This window comes from Amphiura filiformis, chromosome 12 (genome assembly GCF_039555335.1).
Source record: "Amphiura filiformis chromosome 12, Afil_fr2py, whole genome shotgun sequence".
Classification (NCBI taxonomy): Eukaryota; Metazoa; Echinodermata; class Ophiuroidea; order Amphilepidida; family Amphiuridae; genus Amphiura; species Amphiura filiformis.
Genome location: NC_092639.1, coordinates 53,619,327 through 53,637,842, shown reverse-complemented (window position 1 = coordinate 53,637,842; position 18,516 = coordinate 53,619,327). Strand labels below are relative to the sequence as shown.

Sequence of the window (18,516 nt, the reverse complement as noted above, 5' to 3'; positions counted from 1 at the left end):
CAGGCATATCTACAGGCTCAAACAGCCACAGTAGTAGCTAGCGACGGGCAGCATGCAAGGGTACCCGGGCTTGCCTGGGTTGAACCCTAGCATGCATGGGTTCAGCAGAGACGATACCGCTGCTAACGCTGTGGGTGTAGTCTTAGCAGAACCAACTGGGGTTGTCACACGGCAGCGTTCCATGGCGGGACCGCCGAGTGATACCCTGGGCCCTAGAATAGATGCTGGCTGTCCACAGGGACTGGCTGGCGATTATTCAGGGGTTGGGCTCGCAGTCTCTCACGGACAGCGACCCAGGTGCATTCGGTGGCAGCTACAAAGACGAGCTACGGCTTGACTTCAGTGGTAGCCGCTATGCACCCGCCCATAGCTGCCGTGAGTGGTCCGCCACACACAGCGACCTTGGGCGAAGCTCTAGAGGGTACAGTAAGTAGCTTGAACAGCCTAGCTGATCAACAACCCACTTATGTCCTCGAGAGCCAGCGGAGCGTGGGTGATCCATTACCGTCAATGGGTCAATTACCCTCTCTTGATCGATCACTGTTAAATCAACAGGGCATAGCTCCATTGATTGACGCTGCCTATTCAGGTGGCGAGGTGATTGATCGGGGGTATGCACGCTCAGCTACCCGTGGTACTAGGCAAGCTCCCTCTAGCCAAGGGACAGCCGGTATAGCGGGGTACCCATACACACGGCTTGTTCCCCTTGCGGGGAACGCAGTGAGGCATGGGTACAGTGGTACACAGCCGGGAGCCCTCACGGGCACCTACGCTAGTACCGCGCCGGTACCACGCCAGCACACAGCTTGATCCCCAAACAGGGAACGCAGTGTGGCGAGGGTACAGCGGTCCACAGTTGGGAACCTCACGGGTACCACGCTGGTACCGCACCGGTACGCAGCACCGCTTTAGTCGCCACAGTCTCTGTGGCAACAAGGGGAGGCGGTGCTGGTACTGCAGTACCATGGGGTTACCCTGGTGGCGGATCCTTTCAGGGTCAGCTGCCGGCTGGGTATGCCCGTGGTACCCGCCGCAGGGTGTTTCTTCCACGGCCTAGCACCGTGGCAAGTGTCGCCTCGCGCTGGCCACGCAGTACCAACATCAGCTGTTGACCAGGCCAGCCGGCATGGGGCTAACCCAGATCTTGATCAGGGTAGGCCCCGTGCTGCTAGCGCTAGGACGACGGCTGCTGAGAGCATGCGGACCCAGTGGTGCCATGGCGGATACCTCAGGGTCTTGCGGGAGTACTCCCTCTTCTGCTGGCAGGTAGTCGGCGAGCCACACAGTGGTTATGCCTTCTTACCCGCTTTCAGATGCCCGTCCTCAGTTACCGTCATCATCGGAGCATGATACGGATACTGTGGGCGAGGGAAAGGAGTCGGAAGCTGAGTCCGTAGTGACATCACTACAGTCTCCTTCCCCGCTGCCCCGCGAGGGGAGCAACAGCACTGATCTTCCTCCGGACACCCCTAAGGGGAGTCCATGGAGGAGGACCAGGGATCCTTTCAGTAGGATGCTCAGCTGCTGCTTCCTCACAGGGGCCGCCTGCACTCTCATTCCCGGCCAACCTCACGGGTAGATATCGTCGGGCTGTCGAGCTCAGTAGAGCTATGACGCCGCGTGCTTGCACGCTTCCTCTGCGTGTAACGCAGGAGGACCACGGGACCTACCTGAGGGGATCCGAGAGGGACCCAGATGTCGTCAAGCGTATCACGCTCAGACAACATCTGAGCTCTTCCGCGAGGTGAGCCTATTAGCGGTGCTAACAGCTAGCCTCAACGAGAGCTCCATGGGCCTAGCCCATAGGGTGTCCACTCAGCGCCGGGGGGAGGGGCCTGCCACTCCAATCGCTCAACGCGATGGAAAGGCAGGGTCCTTCTTCTCTTTGGATGCTTTCTGCGCCACGGTGGAGGACCGTGCAAAGAAGCTACCAACGGGAGCACTCTGAAGAGGTCGGAAACTGCCCTCACCATGGGTAGGAGCTCCGACTTCAGCAGGCCGTGCACCACCAACAGTACCCGAGCCCACTACCTCTGCAGCACCCATTCGGGAGGCGCAAGGGTAGCACAGGAACAGCTGGCAAGCCCCGAAGAAGAGCAGGCGCTCTTCCAAGGGTATCTAAGCAGAGCATTCCTGGTGGGCTCAGCGGTTTTTCCACCGGGGGGTCTCCCGGTGGACGACCGCTTATGGCTTTCACCCAGAGGTGGGAAACCATCTCTCTGAGCGCCTGGGTATGGTCAGTGGTGAGTGGGGGTTACAGACTGGCAACCCAGTCTTCCCACATTCGTCTGCACATTTCAGAGGTCCACAGTAGTGCCGTCAGACGGCCCCCAGCGTCGGGCACTACTGACAGGGATCACACAGCTTCTCAAGGCGGGCGATTGTCCCGGTCTACCCCCGTTCTACGGGTGATCTTGGAGCCATTGGCTCCAAGGAAGATCGGCGACGGGAGCCCCATCCGAACCGCAGACTGTTGAACACGTTCTTCAGGCCCAAGAGGTTCAGAATGGGGACTCTCGCCTCGGTGCTAACCTGCCCCATCAGGGGCATGGGAACAGCATCGCTAGATCTCTCGGACGCCTATCTGCATATGCCAATCGCCTCTCAAGATCGGAGGCATCTGCGCTTCTAGGTACAGGTTCAAAATTACCAGTTTTGATACCGCCATCCGGCCTGTCCATCTCTCCCAGGGTGTTTTACACTCTTGGTCAGAGCGGTGGCAGCGTACCTGAAGCACAGGGGTGTCAACATCAGTTGCTACCTGGACGTTTGGCTCATATACGGACGCACTCCACTGAAGACTACGGGTCTCATGGGGTTGATAGTCCGTAGGGTGCGGGACCCTGGATTTTTGATCAGCTCAAAAAGTCCAGCGTGGTCCCGACGCAGACACCACTATTGGTAGGGGCCCAGATCACCCTCACGGAGGGGTTCGCGGTGCTCTCACCCGAGCGGGTGACGAGCATGGTGCGGTGTGCCTGACTCTTGGCGAGTCTCGGGCAAAACCCGCTGTGGCATGGATGAAGGTGGTAGGCCTAATGGCCAGTATGGTAGACCTCGTACTGTACTGCCGTTTCTACGTTAGGCTTACCCAACTACACCTTCTAGCCTGCTTGCAGGCCCAGTCGTCACCCAATATCCCTCGCGGTTCCGTTGTCGGAGATCGCGCGAGAGGAACTCTGGTGGTGGACCCATCAGCCCAATTTGACCCAGGGTGTCAGGTTTCCTGCACCCCCGGTATGTCACATAGTGACGACCATAACGTCAAAACGGGGCTGGGGGGTCCACATCCACGGAGACTCCGTCTCGGGCCTATGGAGGCCATAGAGACAGAGTTTCACATCAACCTCCCGCGCTTACGAGGAGGTGATCGTGGAATCACATACCGTTGTCCTGACGGATAACACAACCGTGGTAGCCTACCCCAACAGACAAGGGGACTCCGGGCCACCACGATTGAGCCTGCATGCACGACACCTGATAGAGTGGTGCAAGTTCAGGCAGATTACGATGAGAGCGATACACATCGCGGGCGTCACCAGCATCCTCGCGCACAATCTGTCACGAGGAAGGGTGTCGGGACCAGCAGAATGGTCCCTTGCTCCTCGCAGGTCGCTCAGACGATCTTCAAGGGATGTACCACCTCGAAAGATCTGTTCGCATCTCATCGCAATCATCCACTGCGGTGTACTGCTCAAGGGTCGCGGACCCCAAGCATTCACCGTGGACGCTCTGTCCATAGACGGGGGAGGGATGACCGCTTATGCAGTCCCTCCGATCTCACTACTTATGAGGGTGGTGGCCAAGATCGGGCGGGAAGACTGCATTGTCATTCTGCTAGCGGCAAGGCCGCGGGCGCTCCCCGAGGTACCAGATCTACTCCGGATGCCCGGAGCGGAGGTACCCAGTCTATCACTAGAGCACCTGCAGTTAGCTGCATGGCCCTTACCAGGGAACACGCAGCGGAGGGATACTGTTCATCAGAAGCTGTTTTCTCATCGCCGGGGCTAGACGGAAGTCTACCCTCCGTACGTATAGCCAGAGTCTGGCTCCATACTACGCTTGGTGCAATGAGACAAATAGCTCTCCCGCTAGAGCCTATGTGCTGCTAGTTCCGGAGTTTCTGACAGAAAAGTTCCAAGCAAGACTTCAGCGGGCCACTGGGGCCAGCTATAAGTCAGCTGTCCTCTCCATTCACCGAGGTTTCGAGACGGGTCGACTATCATAGCCGATGGTTACCTTATTAGTCTACGCCTCGACGGTATGTTCAACGAGTGAAAAACCAAAAAGGAAAGTGATCCTCCTAAGGGATCCCAACACAGTCTTAGATTACTTTAAGGGTCACCTTTTGACCTTCCGCCAAAAGCGACGCTTAAATACGTAACTCTCAAGATGGCTTTCCGGTTTGGCGTTGGCTTCGGGACGGCGGTGCTGAGTTGCACACGGTCTCGAGGTTAGCTTCCGTGTTCACAAACACTGGAGCGACACTGTTTCGGCGCTCTGTTCTCGTGACTACGAACGGGCGCGGTGCATACCGACATTCGCCCCTCTCCAATCCCCAGGGTTGGGCAAGGTTCGCTGAAGCCAAAGATAGGCTGGGGTGTCCGATAAGGCGCTGCAGCACTATTTCTTCCGAACACAAGCCTTGCGAGGACTCACGACCGCATTCATCACCCTTACAGAGTTTTCGGTCCAGCCGCTGTCGCAATGGCTGGTCCAGGTGTTGGTGGGGTCCGGGGATCGCGAAGGTTTCAAGGCCCCACGACCCACTCGACACGAGCTATCTCATCATCTTGGGTATACCGTTCGGTTGTCCCTTGAGGAGATCTAGCAGGCGGTGTCCCGAAGCCACCTTCGCCCTTCTCTACGATACTTCCGCTTACGTTAGTAATCAGAGACGGGCGGAGGTTTACCGGGACATTGTTCGGCGATCATAATACGGTGGTGTACGGGTACCAGGTTTTCAGACTATACAGAATACTCAGCATGGTAAGAACCAGTGTCGCTATTCTTAACCACCAAACTTATTAAGTAAGGAGGTTTATGTCTGTGATCGCGTGGTCTTTTTTTTTTCCTTTTCGTTGGGGGAAAATACTTTCTGACCTCGCGAAAACCATCGTTACCCGCTCCCGATCCCTGATCAGATGCTGACCAATCTTGTACCTCCATCCGTCGGTTACTTGCTAGATCGATCTTTCAGATGTTGATGCAAGAAGTATCTTAATCAACATCGGAACGGTAAGATCGACCGTGTACTGAGTCTAGTCCCAAACAAAATGTTTGGTAGACTCATAACCGTGCGATCTTACCTTTCCGATGTTGATTATCCCGGACCCCGCCACCCCTACAAGTTTGGTCCGAGTAGGGGATCCCAAGTCGGATAAGGGCGATCATATGGTGTGACGTCACCTTTTGGGTGAGTCCACCGGGGATCGGGGTTTTTTGTTATTTATTCATTTATGTGGGACAAAATGACTATTGGTTTTTCCGCATCTCGGGATTGATGCAAGAAGTATCTTAATCAACATCGGAAAGGTAAGATCGCACCGGTTATGAGTCTACCAAACATTTTTGTTTGGGACTAATTTTTGCCTAAAATAGTTTTTTTTCCTGACTGTAGGGTAAAGAAAAATTAATGGGGTGATGTACTGAGATGTTGATGCATCTATGCACTCCCCTCTGCAGGACTTGTGCATTAGACACATCAACATCCCAACGCATGCATTATTTGCAATTTCACTCCCAACAAGTGATACTCATTTATTAACCCTAACCGTACCGTGTACTACAAAATACTACTTGATGGCCCCCATATATGTGCTGTTCGTGCGTGCATCCCACGTGGTGTGATGACGCAATCGCCCAAAATGATATAATATAGGCACGGTTTCGCTGGCCAGCGAAGCCCAATACCCGTGGCAAGGTGTCGCCGACCGTGTGCTTGGCATGCGAGGGGCTCGGGTTCGAATCCCACCCAGAGCAAACAACTTCTTTCTTTCCTCTCTTTATTCCTTCCTTCTTTCCCTTCCCGTCGGCAAAAAGCCCTGAGGGGTTAGGGTTAAGCTATAATCAAGCATGTTGAAGGAAGGCCTGTGTGTACACATGAAAAAAATCACTTTCCATCTTAATGGAATTCAGCATATTCCATGTAGTGTGCATACAGGGTGTATCAAAATGATTGGTACCGACGACTTCTCATTTTTGCAGAATTTTTTTACTATTTTTTGTAACAGTTTGGAGTTAATTGTTTAAATATTTGAAATTATAGTAGTTTAATCTTTACTAGGAATTTTAGATCATAAAGATAGCACATTTCGTTCAGAAGTTACATCATTCTAAAGGAAAGTAGGTGTTTTTACACTTTTCATCGTAACGCTGGATCCGTAGCGCACCATTTTCAAAGCTCTATTTTACTACAAATACCTTGTGAGAATGATATGTTGAAAATCTCGGAAATGTTTTATATTTTCCATGCCTATGTCTTCATTCATGATGTATATAAATGTTCTAATCAATAGTTATTGGTCGAAAGTAATGTCAAAGCCGTAATATAATTTATGCGGGGTGAAAGAGGTTTGTGTATTTACACCTTCTAGGGCGTGTAATTTAAATTGTAGTAAAAGATGCATTGAGATTACTAAGTAGATGGTGTGGTAGAATGGTTATGGACTGTAGACAGTGTCTGTTAGGTTAGACCTGGTAAGAGAATGGCTCCACAGTATTCGACACTTCAGTAAGGTTTCATGAAGCTATGGCGAAGTGCAGTGAAGATTTAGAAAACAGTTTCTAAGAGCAAGGATGATCCCATGCAAACATGCTATAACTAACAATGTTTCAAAATTTGATATGCGCAGTTACAAAATGGACCCATCCCAGGTGTTAAGTTCATTCAAGATAGGACTTCACCTCACACTGCCAGAGTCGTAAGGCAGAGACTTCAGGAACTATATTCTAAAAGTATGTGTAAAGCAATTTTATGTTATGTAGACTGGAGTGAAATATTGTTTAAGAGCATGTATGGAATAAATGGTTCAAGCAGTTAACCTATTCATCTTGTGGTAAAACCATGATTACGTCGATCTTCGTTTAAATGACAATATAATAGCTCCCAGATGCATCAACCCATTATCTTCAGATTATTAGATCAATAAGTTAACATATGTCCCTTTCTATTTGTAGTACAAAAACTATATTAATTAGCAATTTTATATTTTTGATATATTTTTGAAACTACCACATATCCCGGTACCAATCATTTTGATACACCCTGTATATGTACATGCGTAGGGTCCAAGTTTATATTTAAACGATATTTTATAATTATGTGTTTTCAGCTGATACTTCAAGTTCTGCTTTTTTTGCTGCCGGTAAACAAGGAGCTGGTGATAGTCGTGGCCGCGGTTTAATGGGTTCTATTTTGCCCGTCTATGCCGTCGGCATCCTTTTATATTTTGCCTATATCATGTACAAGGTAAGAATCTCAAAGGGTTTTTTATTTAAGGAGAAAATGCTAAAAAAAATGAAAAAAAAAAAAAAAAAAAAAAATGGAAAAGACTACATGTATTCCTGATTTTCAGTACAGTACTCATTTTTGTGGATTAAATTGTTATTGTACTGTTTTGCTAAATGAAATGCACATGTGCACACAGTCTACGGTAGATGTAAATGTTAGACCTGTTATTAAAATTGTAAAACAATTTAGAACACCATATAAGTCGTCGGCTTCATTCCACTATGGAATAGAGCCGATGAAGTGTCAAAATCATTGAAACTACAAAATTATTGAAATAAAAGGGATACATGCAGCCATGTTTGCCATCAAAATGGATTCAAATTTTGACACCCTTATTAAAATTTGGGAGGATGGGTTATAGTGGTCTTCTCACTTGCTTCTCACCACTGTGGCCTGGGTTTGATTCCCTTTCCCTGCATTGCCACATGTGAGTTTGGTTGCCTCTCCATGCTCGTCCTCGTAGGTTTTTCTGCGGGTGCTCCAGTTTTCCTCCTGCTTCTAAAATCGGACCTCTTCCCATATCCCTGTCTCGTCATATTCGGTTGGGATCCCTTTAATTTACATGTAGTAGCGGTTGAGCACTATTGGGCTTTGCAAGGCTTTGGCAGAATGTTATAAATAAATAAATAATAAAAAAAAAATGAAAACCAAACCTTCAAGGTTTTCACATTCAAAAGTTTCACAACTTCAGCAGGGCATTGGAAAAATATTTCCTGTCTGGGAACTTAAACTATGTTGCTTTAAATTTTCTGTGAAATTCGCGAGCGCCTTGTCGCTCGCCCTTAACGGTTGGGGTCCAGGGGCTCCAAAAGCCTAAAAACTCATGGATTTTAGACTTTTTAAAGTAAGAAATCGCCATTCTGAGGCCCGAATTCATGCATGAGAGTGGGCTTTGATAAAAAAAACTCGCAGGGGTCGAGCCCAGGCGATTTTAGCAGATTTAGCACCCCAAAAGAGGCCGTTTGTGACATAAAAAATGCATATATCTATGTTAAAGTAATTCTTGACCTGTTTCAGACGTTTTTGAAAACAATGCTTCCTTCATCCTAAAAAAGTGGTTTTAAATGTTCAATTTCCTATACTTTTGTACATGAGAGGCATTCTTCAAAGTTTTTTCTTTGCCTAATAACATGGCATACATGGCTGAAATTGATATATTTAATGCACAATATAAAAACGATGATTCATAAAATTGTTGACACCCCACTCTTCAGGTATGTGGGAGGGCCCCCATCTTGAAGTACTAATGTGCATGAAGAATGTATTGTAAAGAGTAGTCAGTAATGTGTAAAATACCCTACATTTTATGCTCTGCTATACAACAATGAACAAGAGTTGAGTGTTGGACTTCCTCATCTTCAGAATTATCTTGTGGGATGCATTTCCGACATGATCAAGTAATTATAGCAGAAATTTTAATAACATGTTTTTCCTGGCCTTACACAAACTCTAACCCATCTCACAAACCTTACTATAAATATACAAACCTAACCAAGCCTAACACCCTTGCCCAACCCCCAAAAGAGAATTTGGGGTGAAATTGATTTCACCCCAAAATCGGACCTACATCTTACTATAAATAGGGGAATGTTGTATCTATGTATCTTGCATGTATATAAAGGCTCCGTCATTTTCGATCCAAATGTCGCCAAATTTATACGGGAGATCGGGGAATAAACCGAGATGCGAAAATTTGGTTGAAAACGGTCAAGAATTGGCTGCAAAAACAGTGAAAATATGGGTAAAAAACGGGTTTTTGTTATGAAAATCGGTTGACAGCCTACGCGTTACTGCAGCTGGCCGGCAGCGCGTAATGCGCCTCGTGCGTAATGTGCACTACGCCAATGGGCGCGTAAACGGCGCAGAGCCACGCGACTGTGAGCCAGAGACCAGTGGACATGATAATACGGAAAGAAGGAAAAATAAAGGACAAAAAGGTACATGGACGGGTCACGGGATTATGATAACGGGTGAACATGTCCGCAGACACGCTTATGAGAGGACGTAATAAATACGGAAAAAGTTGTTTGTTGTATAAACAACATGAAGCGGTACTATAAAGAAAAATAAAATTAAAATGAGGACAAAAAAGTACGAGTAATAGGCCAACGGGTTAAAGTAAATAAATGAAACGGGAACGAAACAAAGAAGGAAAGAAACTAATCAGGAAATGTAAGAAAAAAGAAGCTAAAATAATGAGAACAGAATTAAATAAAAAAACATGGAAACGGGAAATCACAAGCAGCAAATAAACAAAGAAGCTAAAGGAAATGTAAGAAAGAACAGATTTAGAAAATAATGGGAACGAGGTTAAATAAATAAATAACATGGAAACGGAAAATCACAAGCTAAGCAAAAGAAACTAAAAAAGAAAGTGTAAGAAAAGACAGGTTTAAAAAAATAAAATGTACCTTTCAATGATTCTACCTGTTCAGTAATTATTCCTGTTATGGTGAACGCTCCCATCTAGCGGGGACCCGCGCGAAGTGTATGTAATTACTTTAATTAGCCTCATCTCATCAAAATAGCTATTTTATGGCTTATTATAGGAAGGAGAAAGCTTTCACATAAATTTTGGATATTTGAAAAAAAAATCTAATAAAAATCTGAAAATACAAGAAAAATACATTTAAGTGCATAAGCTTTTTTCTTCTGGGTAAGAATTTTTTTCTTGCATGCAACAGCCTTTTTCTTGCAGGTTGGAAATTGGATACCTAGGTCCATGCATGCATTTTGTATATGATGACCTATTTATCAAATTTTTACCCTGCAATAAAAACGCTGTTGCATGTAAGAAAAAAATCCTTACCCAGAAGAAAAAGCTTTTGCACTTAAATTTTTTTTTTTTAGTATTTCAGAATTTTAGAAATTTTTCAAATTTCCAAAATTATGTGAAAGGTTTCTCTTTTGTTAGCAATAACAATAACAATTTCCATGAAAATTGAAATGAGGCCAATTAAAAGTAATTAAAACGTTATAAACACATTCATGCAATGCATTTAAAAACATTAAATACCGTATTCGTCCGAGTATAGTCCCACGTTCGAGTATAATCCCACCCCCCATTTTTCGAAAAAATTCAAAAATTGCAGTTTTGTTTTTTCGGTTTTGGAGTGTCCCTGGACCTAGACCTAGATGCTAGGATCATTCATGGTTGACCTAAAAAAAAAATTCAAGATATTTTGTATTTTTAATATGAAAATTGATAATTTGTATTCATGTCATACTCTATTAATGATTTCAAAATGCATTGAATTTGAATGCATTTTTTTTTTTTTTTTTTTTTGAAATTCGAGTACAATTTTTTTTCTGTGACCTCCAATTTTTTTTCTGGGAACGGCGCGGCCTCGTTATCGCGGATTTCGAGGGCCTGAACTTCAGTTCAAGGAGAATGGTGAATATATCTATAAAGGAAAAAAAATAATTAGACCCCAATATTTTAATATATCAAATTGATATTGCATAGCCATGAAATAATTATTTTAACTGACCTCTTTTTTTTTAGATATTCTTAAAAGATAAGACACCAGAAACTAGTAAAGAATCACCTTCACAAAAGTCATTCAATGAGTTCCAAACTCAATATGGTCCGACACTGGAAAGGCGTAAAGCAGAGGAATTACAGCGCACTCTATCGGACGAACTAAAAGGGGCCAAAAAGAAGGCAGCAGCAGAAGTCAAAGCAGCCAAAGCCAAAGGTTAGTTATTCGATAATTGCTGCCTCGTGTATTTGTACTCTTAATATTGTTAATTATTGATCATACTAATTGCTGCCTTGTGTCATGTTTTTATCAATGTTGTTATTCAATGTGCATTATTTTTACTCCCGATTCCTGAAAAATACAGCACTTGGGTTTTTTTTTGGATTATCCTGTTTTGCCAAATGAAACATAGCTAAATCCCAATCCTTTAGAAAAATTGGCAATAAAAGTCAAATTTTAATACTTTTGCAATTTGAAGGAAAATGGGCTAAAACATGCAATTTTGCATGTTTTCTTACAATTGCACTTGCAGTGACAAAATTCTAATACTTGGCACAAGTCTATATTGAGTATATAGGCTATGGTATTTTTATAATTAATTAGTTTTTAAATGAAAAAGGTTAGAAAATATGCTTTCCAAAAATTATAATGCATAACTTACAAAAACTACAATTTGACTTTCATTGCCAGTTAGAACTAAATAAAGGATTAGGCTTTAGCTACCTATGTTTCAATTGGCAACAGAGGATGATATTTTTTAATCCAAAAAAAATAGTGCTGTATTTTTCTGGAATAGGGAGTACTAGTTTGCATGTTCAATAGCATATTAATATTGATTAAATAGTAACGCAAGGCAGCAATGATGTTTATTGCATTTTGACCTCAACATGTCTGCTATTGTGTGTGGGTGTTCCAGGTTGTGAACATAAAGAATAGGTGTCACCAAGTGTCAGGTGAATATGTTGGAAGGAAATATTTTTAAGACTCCACACCCCCCTCCCATGCATACTCCCACATTTGTAGTTATCACAGATATTACAACTGACGAAAAGACCAAAATTCCACTATCCAACTACAATTGCACAACAGGTGTCTCAAATATTTAGATTCAAATTGCCATATTGTGAAAATAAGTCATGTGAACAAATTCAACTATGGTACATAATATTTATGACTAAAAGTTAAATGAATAGAGACTGATTGCACTAGACGTTGCTTACGTGCTATTGTTATTAGTCAAGAATGGGCGACTTCCCTATCAAAAATGATTTATTGTTCCTTTTTTGCTCTGAAGTCGTATCTCGTAAATTTGAACAACCATTTTTAAATAAGGAAATGAATACTAAATTACAAATGTACATGCAATTTTGAAAAGCGCTATATTTAGCCTTAGCAAGGTATTTGGCACATCAGAAATGGGTTAATAAATATATCTCTATTCATCTATTCATGACTCTTTTCATGGATTTGCTGTACAAAATTATTAACTGCACCAACAATCATCAACAATTTTGTATCTACATGTAGGCTGATTTGATACAGGGTTGGCACGGTTTTTATCAATTGATTTTTTAAAATCATGATTTAAAAAATTAGATCGCAATTTAAATCAAAAGATTGTTTTTTTAAAAGTCACTGATTTAAATCAACTTTTTCAGTTTTACCATTTTTGATAAATTTAAATTTCTTTCTTGAGTTGACTGTTTTACTTCCTTTGTAATGCTTGTTATGCTTCTACACCTTTTGGATACATTTAAATACCTCTATGATGTCATTTTATTATCTATTGCTAAAAATCATTTCCAAGGTGCAGGTTCACTGGGATAATGAGAAAAATATGAGCTTTCTTCTGATACCCAAACCTTAATTTTAATGAAGAAAAATGGGGGGATGAGGCTGTGGATCGGGTCAAGGACCTTTTTAAGTATTGGTTAAAGGGGGTAACCCTATCGGTTTAGGATATGGATTCTCTTCAAACTTACATACAATGTCAAATATTGTCCCCTTTATCAATCTATGTGAGAAAATGGGAACAATTTCAGCATAAATGTGAATAATTAGCATATTAGCAAGCCAATACACTGGTACGCGTGAATTGCATTCTGGTCAGGCATCCCGAAACAACGGCCGAAAGCGCATGTCCCGGTGGAAACAGGAAGTGTTCGCCTTGGCACTGAAAACCGGCTCTCCCCTGTACACTTTTATACCCCTATTCATACTGATTAATCTTAAAAAACATTACATATCACTGCGCTCATTATCATTCTTGACAAGATAGCCCATGCTGTATTTACTTCGCTTAATTATTTCTTTATTTTTAGCTATATGATGCACATTTTCACATATTTATGATTTTTCTTTGTTTTATTTTTTAACTAATTTTTTTAATGGGGGGTGCTCTCATAATTTTTTTCATATTCCTCGTATCATGCTTGACAATATAGGGCATGTTTCCTTATTTATTTCGCCTGTTATGTATTTCTTTATTTTTGTTGGTTGTTTTATATCATTATAGCGCCATCTATAGTTTGACATTAGGGGCCGATTTGATGTATTTTTGCGGACGAATTGGTACTGGGGTGAAGTCTTCCGAATCTATTCCGATTTCATTCTATAACTACCCAAAACTCCCGTGTTGTGTAAAATGCGAACAACTGGTAACCTGTAAAAACCGCTGTGTTTCATGATTTCTCGAAATACATCGACTTGGAGCGTCAAATTTCAGGATAGTAATGAGAAAAATAGTATCTATTATGTGATACCAAAACCTCATCAACAATGAAAAAAATCGGAGGGATGATGCTGTCGATCGGGTTACGGACCTTTAAGTGGCAGTAATTTTTGGCAGACAATATATTCAGTTATTAATCCTCCCCATATAATGTACCGTACACATCTTTATTATGGCAGTTTGTTAATGTTAATTATTGCATCTAGCCCCTTACATAATTTTTTCTTTTGAAAAATTTGTGTTTTGATACAGCTGCAGCAAACCCAGCAGGAGATGAATCTGAAATTGATGTCGCTGCATTACAGAAGCGATTAGAAGACACAGAAAAAGCTATGCAAAGAATGATGGACATGATGAACAATATGGGGGTCGCTATGAATCAAGTCACTAAACAATTATGCTGTAAGTAATTATGTCCTCAATTCTTGCGTTTCACAATACGAAGAGCCTCCAGCGGTCGCTGGGTCGAGGCCAAAATATGCAGTGCATCATGGGAAAATGTCGACATCCTAAGCCTGCATACATGTAATACAAATACAATGCTGGAACATATATCATTGTGGGTTAAATGTCATTATAAAGATGTTACATGTGATTGCACACAAAAATAACAATTTTAGTAGATCTATTTTCGATCAATTGATCACAGGGTATCCTTCATGGAGCTGTTTTCAACATATTTATTATCACACTCGCGTGAAAATTCAATAGCAGCTAGAAAGGTGATGTCGACTCTGGAGTCAAAAATTTGACTGCCAAGAGCAACCGCTGGTGGCGCATCGTATTGTGAAACGATTGACAAAATTGAACAGATTTTGAAATATTTATTCAAATTCTTTAGCAAGAAGACTTGACCTGATAAGATTTTTGCTTTCCCGATTTCTTCAATATATACATTCATGTTTTTAAAGAGGCATTTAATAGACTTACATGTACATGAAGTGTTACTTATAATTGAGAGGGTCTGTTGTAAAACTAAACCTATAACAAGAGCAATTGAAAATTTGGGTAAAATTTTAATCAGTGGCATGAGTTGAAAAATACATCATAGTGAAGCATTCACAACTTGCTAAAATCTTTCCAGATTGAGCCACTGATTATTATACAGATGTTTTGTTTTCGTAATTATTGATTTTTGGAGATACAATGTATGTAATGTCAAATTGATCAAGTCTTTAGATGTCATAATAGCAATTATGCAAATTACTTGAACTGTAAAATCCATACTATCATATTGTGAGTGCCAAGGTTTGACTGAGATTTAATGATTCAGATGCATCATCTAATAATTAAAAAATCAATAATTAGGCAGAGTAAAAAAATACATGTTTAGCGCCCCTCTGGCTTCCTTTTTTTGAAGATTCTTAAATTTTCTTTTTATTTTCTAAAATTTAAGTTATAACTTTTTAATGAAGATGTTTCAGAAGTTGAAACACCATCTATAGCCTTACAAATGTATATAAAGCACTTCAGAAAAGTGTTGTGTTCAGTAGAGGGGCCTACCCTACCAGATCAATGAAATAAAAAAGGCTTCCTCCTTTTTTCCAGGTATTTTTGTGTGCGCTTAAACCGGCTATGGGTTTTTGCACTTATTTTTCAATAAAAAATAAAAAGCCCCTCCTCCTTCTTTTTTTTAAAAAAACCCAGACGCTAAACATGTATTTTTCTTTTAATCTGCCTTAAATATGCAATTCATTTTCTTGAATGCAAAGTATGTCAAATTATACATTATCCCAGAACAAATAGATTGTAAAATTTAATTCTAGCTACTTAGCTAACATAATACAGACTGAATCAAAGTGCTTGGTACCCTTTTAGTTTCCACTGATTATTAACTAGACTGTCGTATCAAAATACAACATAATATATCCATCAGGCAGCGAAAAGTAGGGTAAAAAATTGCCCTAAAATTTCACAAAAATCGGGAAAAATCTGAATATTTTCTAAAATCTATAAAAAAAAATATATATTTTCTAATTCTAAAAATGTTGAGCCTGAGCCAAAATTGATAAATTTTGGCAAAAAAAACCCGCAAAATTAAAAAAAAATCTCCAAAATGCAAATTCTGGGTCAGTCGGGCCCGTATAACAGGAATGTTTTTTTTGATCCCGTAAACATAAAATAAACATAAACACAGCCTGTATTCATTTGAGGTTAACTGTCAATTTTCATACTTTTATTCTCATTTTAGCTGATGGCAAGGATATGGATGATCCAGGTCAGCAAGCAGATGACGAGGTCAGTGATGACGGTACAGATCCATTAAATCCTGGTATCTTCCGACCATTAGCATCAACTCATTCCACCGATACCGAAGATGAAGATCTTAGCAACATTGATTTGATTGACAGAGTACCAAGAGGGAAGGAATATGCTGATGAGGACAGTGCCAAATGTGTGGATGATGATGATGACGACGAAGAGGAAGAGGAGGTTGAGGATATAGGAATGGACAGTAAGGAGAATGATACCACAGACACGGTGAGAAGAAGAAATGTGGGATCAAACGATGGGGAAACTGTGCAATAATGATTCGCTCCAAACAATGTAGTCGGTCGGGATTTTATGAAAAAGACCCAAACTGCTGGGATTCCTGCACAGTTGAAACTGAAATAGAGTGTACCCACCTGGTTTGTACAAGTCATGAGAGTTGTGAAGATAGGACTTCAAGTGTATATGAAAAACAATTTAAGGAATTCCAGCGTGGTTTCGGACCTATTGTGAATAACATTTTGCAACAAAATGCATTTCGTATTGTATTTGGGTTGAAGAAAGATGCCACATGGGGAAAAAGTTGTATTTGCCACATCTTGTTTATTGTCACCGGGATAGGTTGAAGGAATTACATATTGATGGAAATCCATTGCATGGAAGGAAGTCCATCCATCCATTAATGAATGGAAGTCTAGTGCATATTGCACAGCATTGAGATCATATTTGGCAGTGTTGGTTGGCATAACATAATGGATATCATATTGATTTATGTGTTGGTATCACAATGTGGCATTATCTTTGTTATAAAATCCATCTGTTCTGCTGTGTGATAGTGTATATTAATGTCATTTGTATTCCAAACTGATATACCCCGTACATTTTAACTGAATTGAATTTTATTGAATATGTACCTATGTTTTATTATTACCTGTCCAGAATGTTATTCTGTTTTGAACATTAACATTTTTGTATCATTTTATGTACTGTGAAAGCAGAAATGTTCCTATTTAATATTGATTTTTCATGGTTCACAGATTTTCAGTTGTTTCCGTTCCTTTTAAATACAAAATATTAAGTATCTTTACATAGATCTAGATATATAAAAGGAACATATTTTGCTGTTGCTCTTTTTAGTCGCTTAAATTGGAACACAAAAACAAATGCAGAAAATTTTTCAAATTCAATAGTAATTCTACTATTTTATGGTACTTTCAATATATCAGAAATTTAAGGTTTTAAATCTGAAGTAAAATGTGAGAGTATGATTGATATGTGCACTGGTGCAGTAACTTCAATGTTAAAGCACTAACTAATGCAAATTGGCCATGCAGAATAATCATTTGAGGGCATATTAATACTGTTGAACATTCACCTGAAACTTTGGTGAACGTTTCAGGAAATACCTTTTGAAAATTCAATGGAATTGCGCAACTCTTGTCAACAATCGTGAGAATGAGTCAAAGTATTTGTCCTGTTTAGTTCAACCAGACATTTGTGATATGTTTTGATTTGAAATGAGAGTTCAAACCCAAAAAGCAAATATTTTGATATCAAAAATGTTCAATCACCTGAAATAATCTTAGAACAGAGCATTGAGAAGCAATATGTATGCCAGTATGTAAACAAGGCGCGGCTAAAACACGATGCATTGTTACTGCATATTAGAGGGAAATAATTGATTACAAAATATGTTGTAACCTGATAAATTAAAATGGTAATTTTCAAGTTTGATAAAATCCTTAAAGATGAGGTTACAAAGCATCTTCTAGAAATGTTATACTTTAATATTTCTCATGTTTATAATACATTTTAGATTAGGGATATTACCATACATGTACATGATTATGACTACCGGTACTAATAAAGTTTGTTGGGTTTATATAAGGCGTGAAAAATAAGTCTCATAACACCGTGTATTAATATAGAATGGCATGCATGCAATTGGGTGCAATGCTTACGCTAGTTGTGCGTTGCTTAATGCGTGACCGGCGCACGCTTATATGCTTTTCGCGAGCGTGCAGTAACAAAAGCCGAATAATTTCCGCCTAATAAAAGCCGAACAAACTTAAGTACACATTGTTATGTAACAAATTCCCACACCTCAGATAGGTACTTCATTCCAATGTACGATAATTGAATGTATTTATAATCCTAACAAGTTACACCCATTTTGCAAATTATATATACTCTGCACATTATTATGAATTCATTTTCTTCCATTATTCTATTCTTATTTTTGTGTAAAAGTTTAGTTGTATAATAAGATGTAACAATAGAGTATAGTATACTTCTGTAGTGAATTATATTATTGTTGATAACAGTACAACAGAATGTGAATTGAGTATAGGTCTTTAATAATTTAGTGTGTCATTATGTACATGCAGGGCTCATTCAAGATGGAAAATGGGCGAGTACTATTATGTGACTGGATGAAGCATCAATGAGGTTAGAAGAAAGAAATTTCAATTTGAAATTACAATTTAGAAATTTCAGCTCTGAAAAAGAAGGCCAAGATTTAAAGCAAAATGAAAGAAAAGATTTTCTTGATATACTAACATGTATATTGTGCTCATTTG

At 41.0% G+C, this 18,516-nt stretch overlaps 1 protein-coding gene across 1 annotated transcript in view; it reads left to right on the top strand.

Moving 5' to 3' along the window:
- Positions 1 to 17,779, top strand: part of LOC140166409 (uncharacterized) — a 32,057-nt gene extending 14,278 nt beyond the window's left edge. Inside the window, exons 3-6 of the mRNA XM_072189865.1 lie at positions 7,335 to 7,471; positions 11,019 to 11,211; positions 13,979 to 14,128; positions 15,918 to 17,779. Coding sequence (XP_072045966.1) covers positions 7,335 to 7,471; positions 11,019 to 11,211; positions 13,979 to 14,128; positions 15,918 to 16,255 — 818 coding nt within the window. The 3' untranslated portion in view covers positions 16,256 to 17,779. The remainder of the gene's footprint in view (positions 1 to 7,334; positions 7,472 to 11,018; positions 11,212 to 13,978; positions 14,129 to 15,917) is intronic.
- Positions 17,780 to 18,516: the final 737 nt, after the last annotated feature.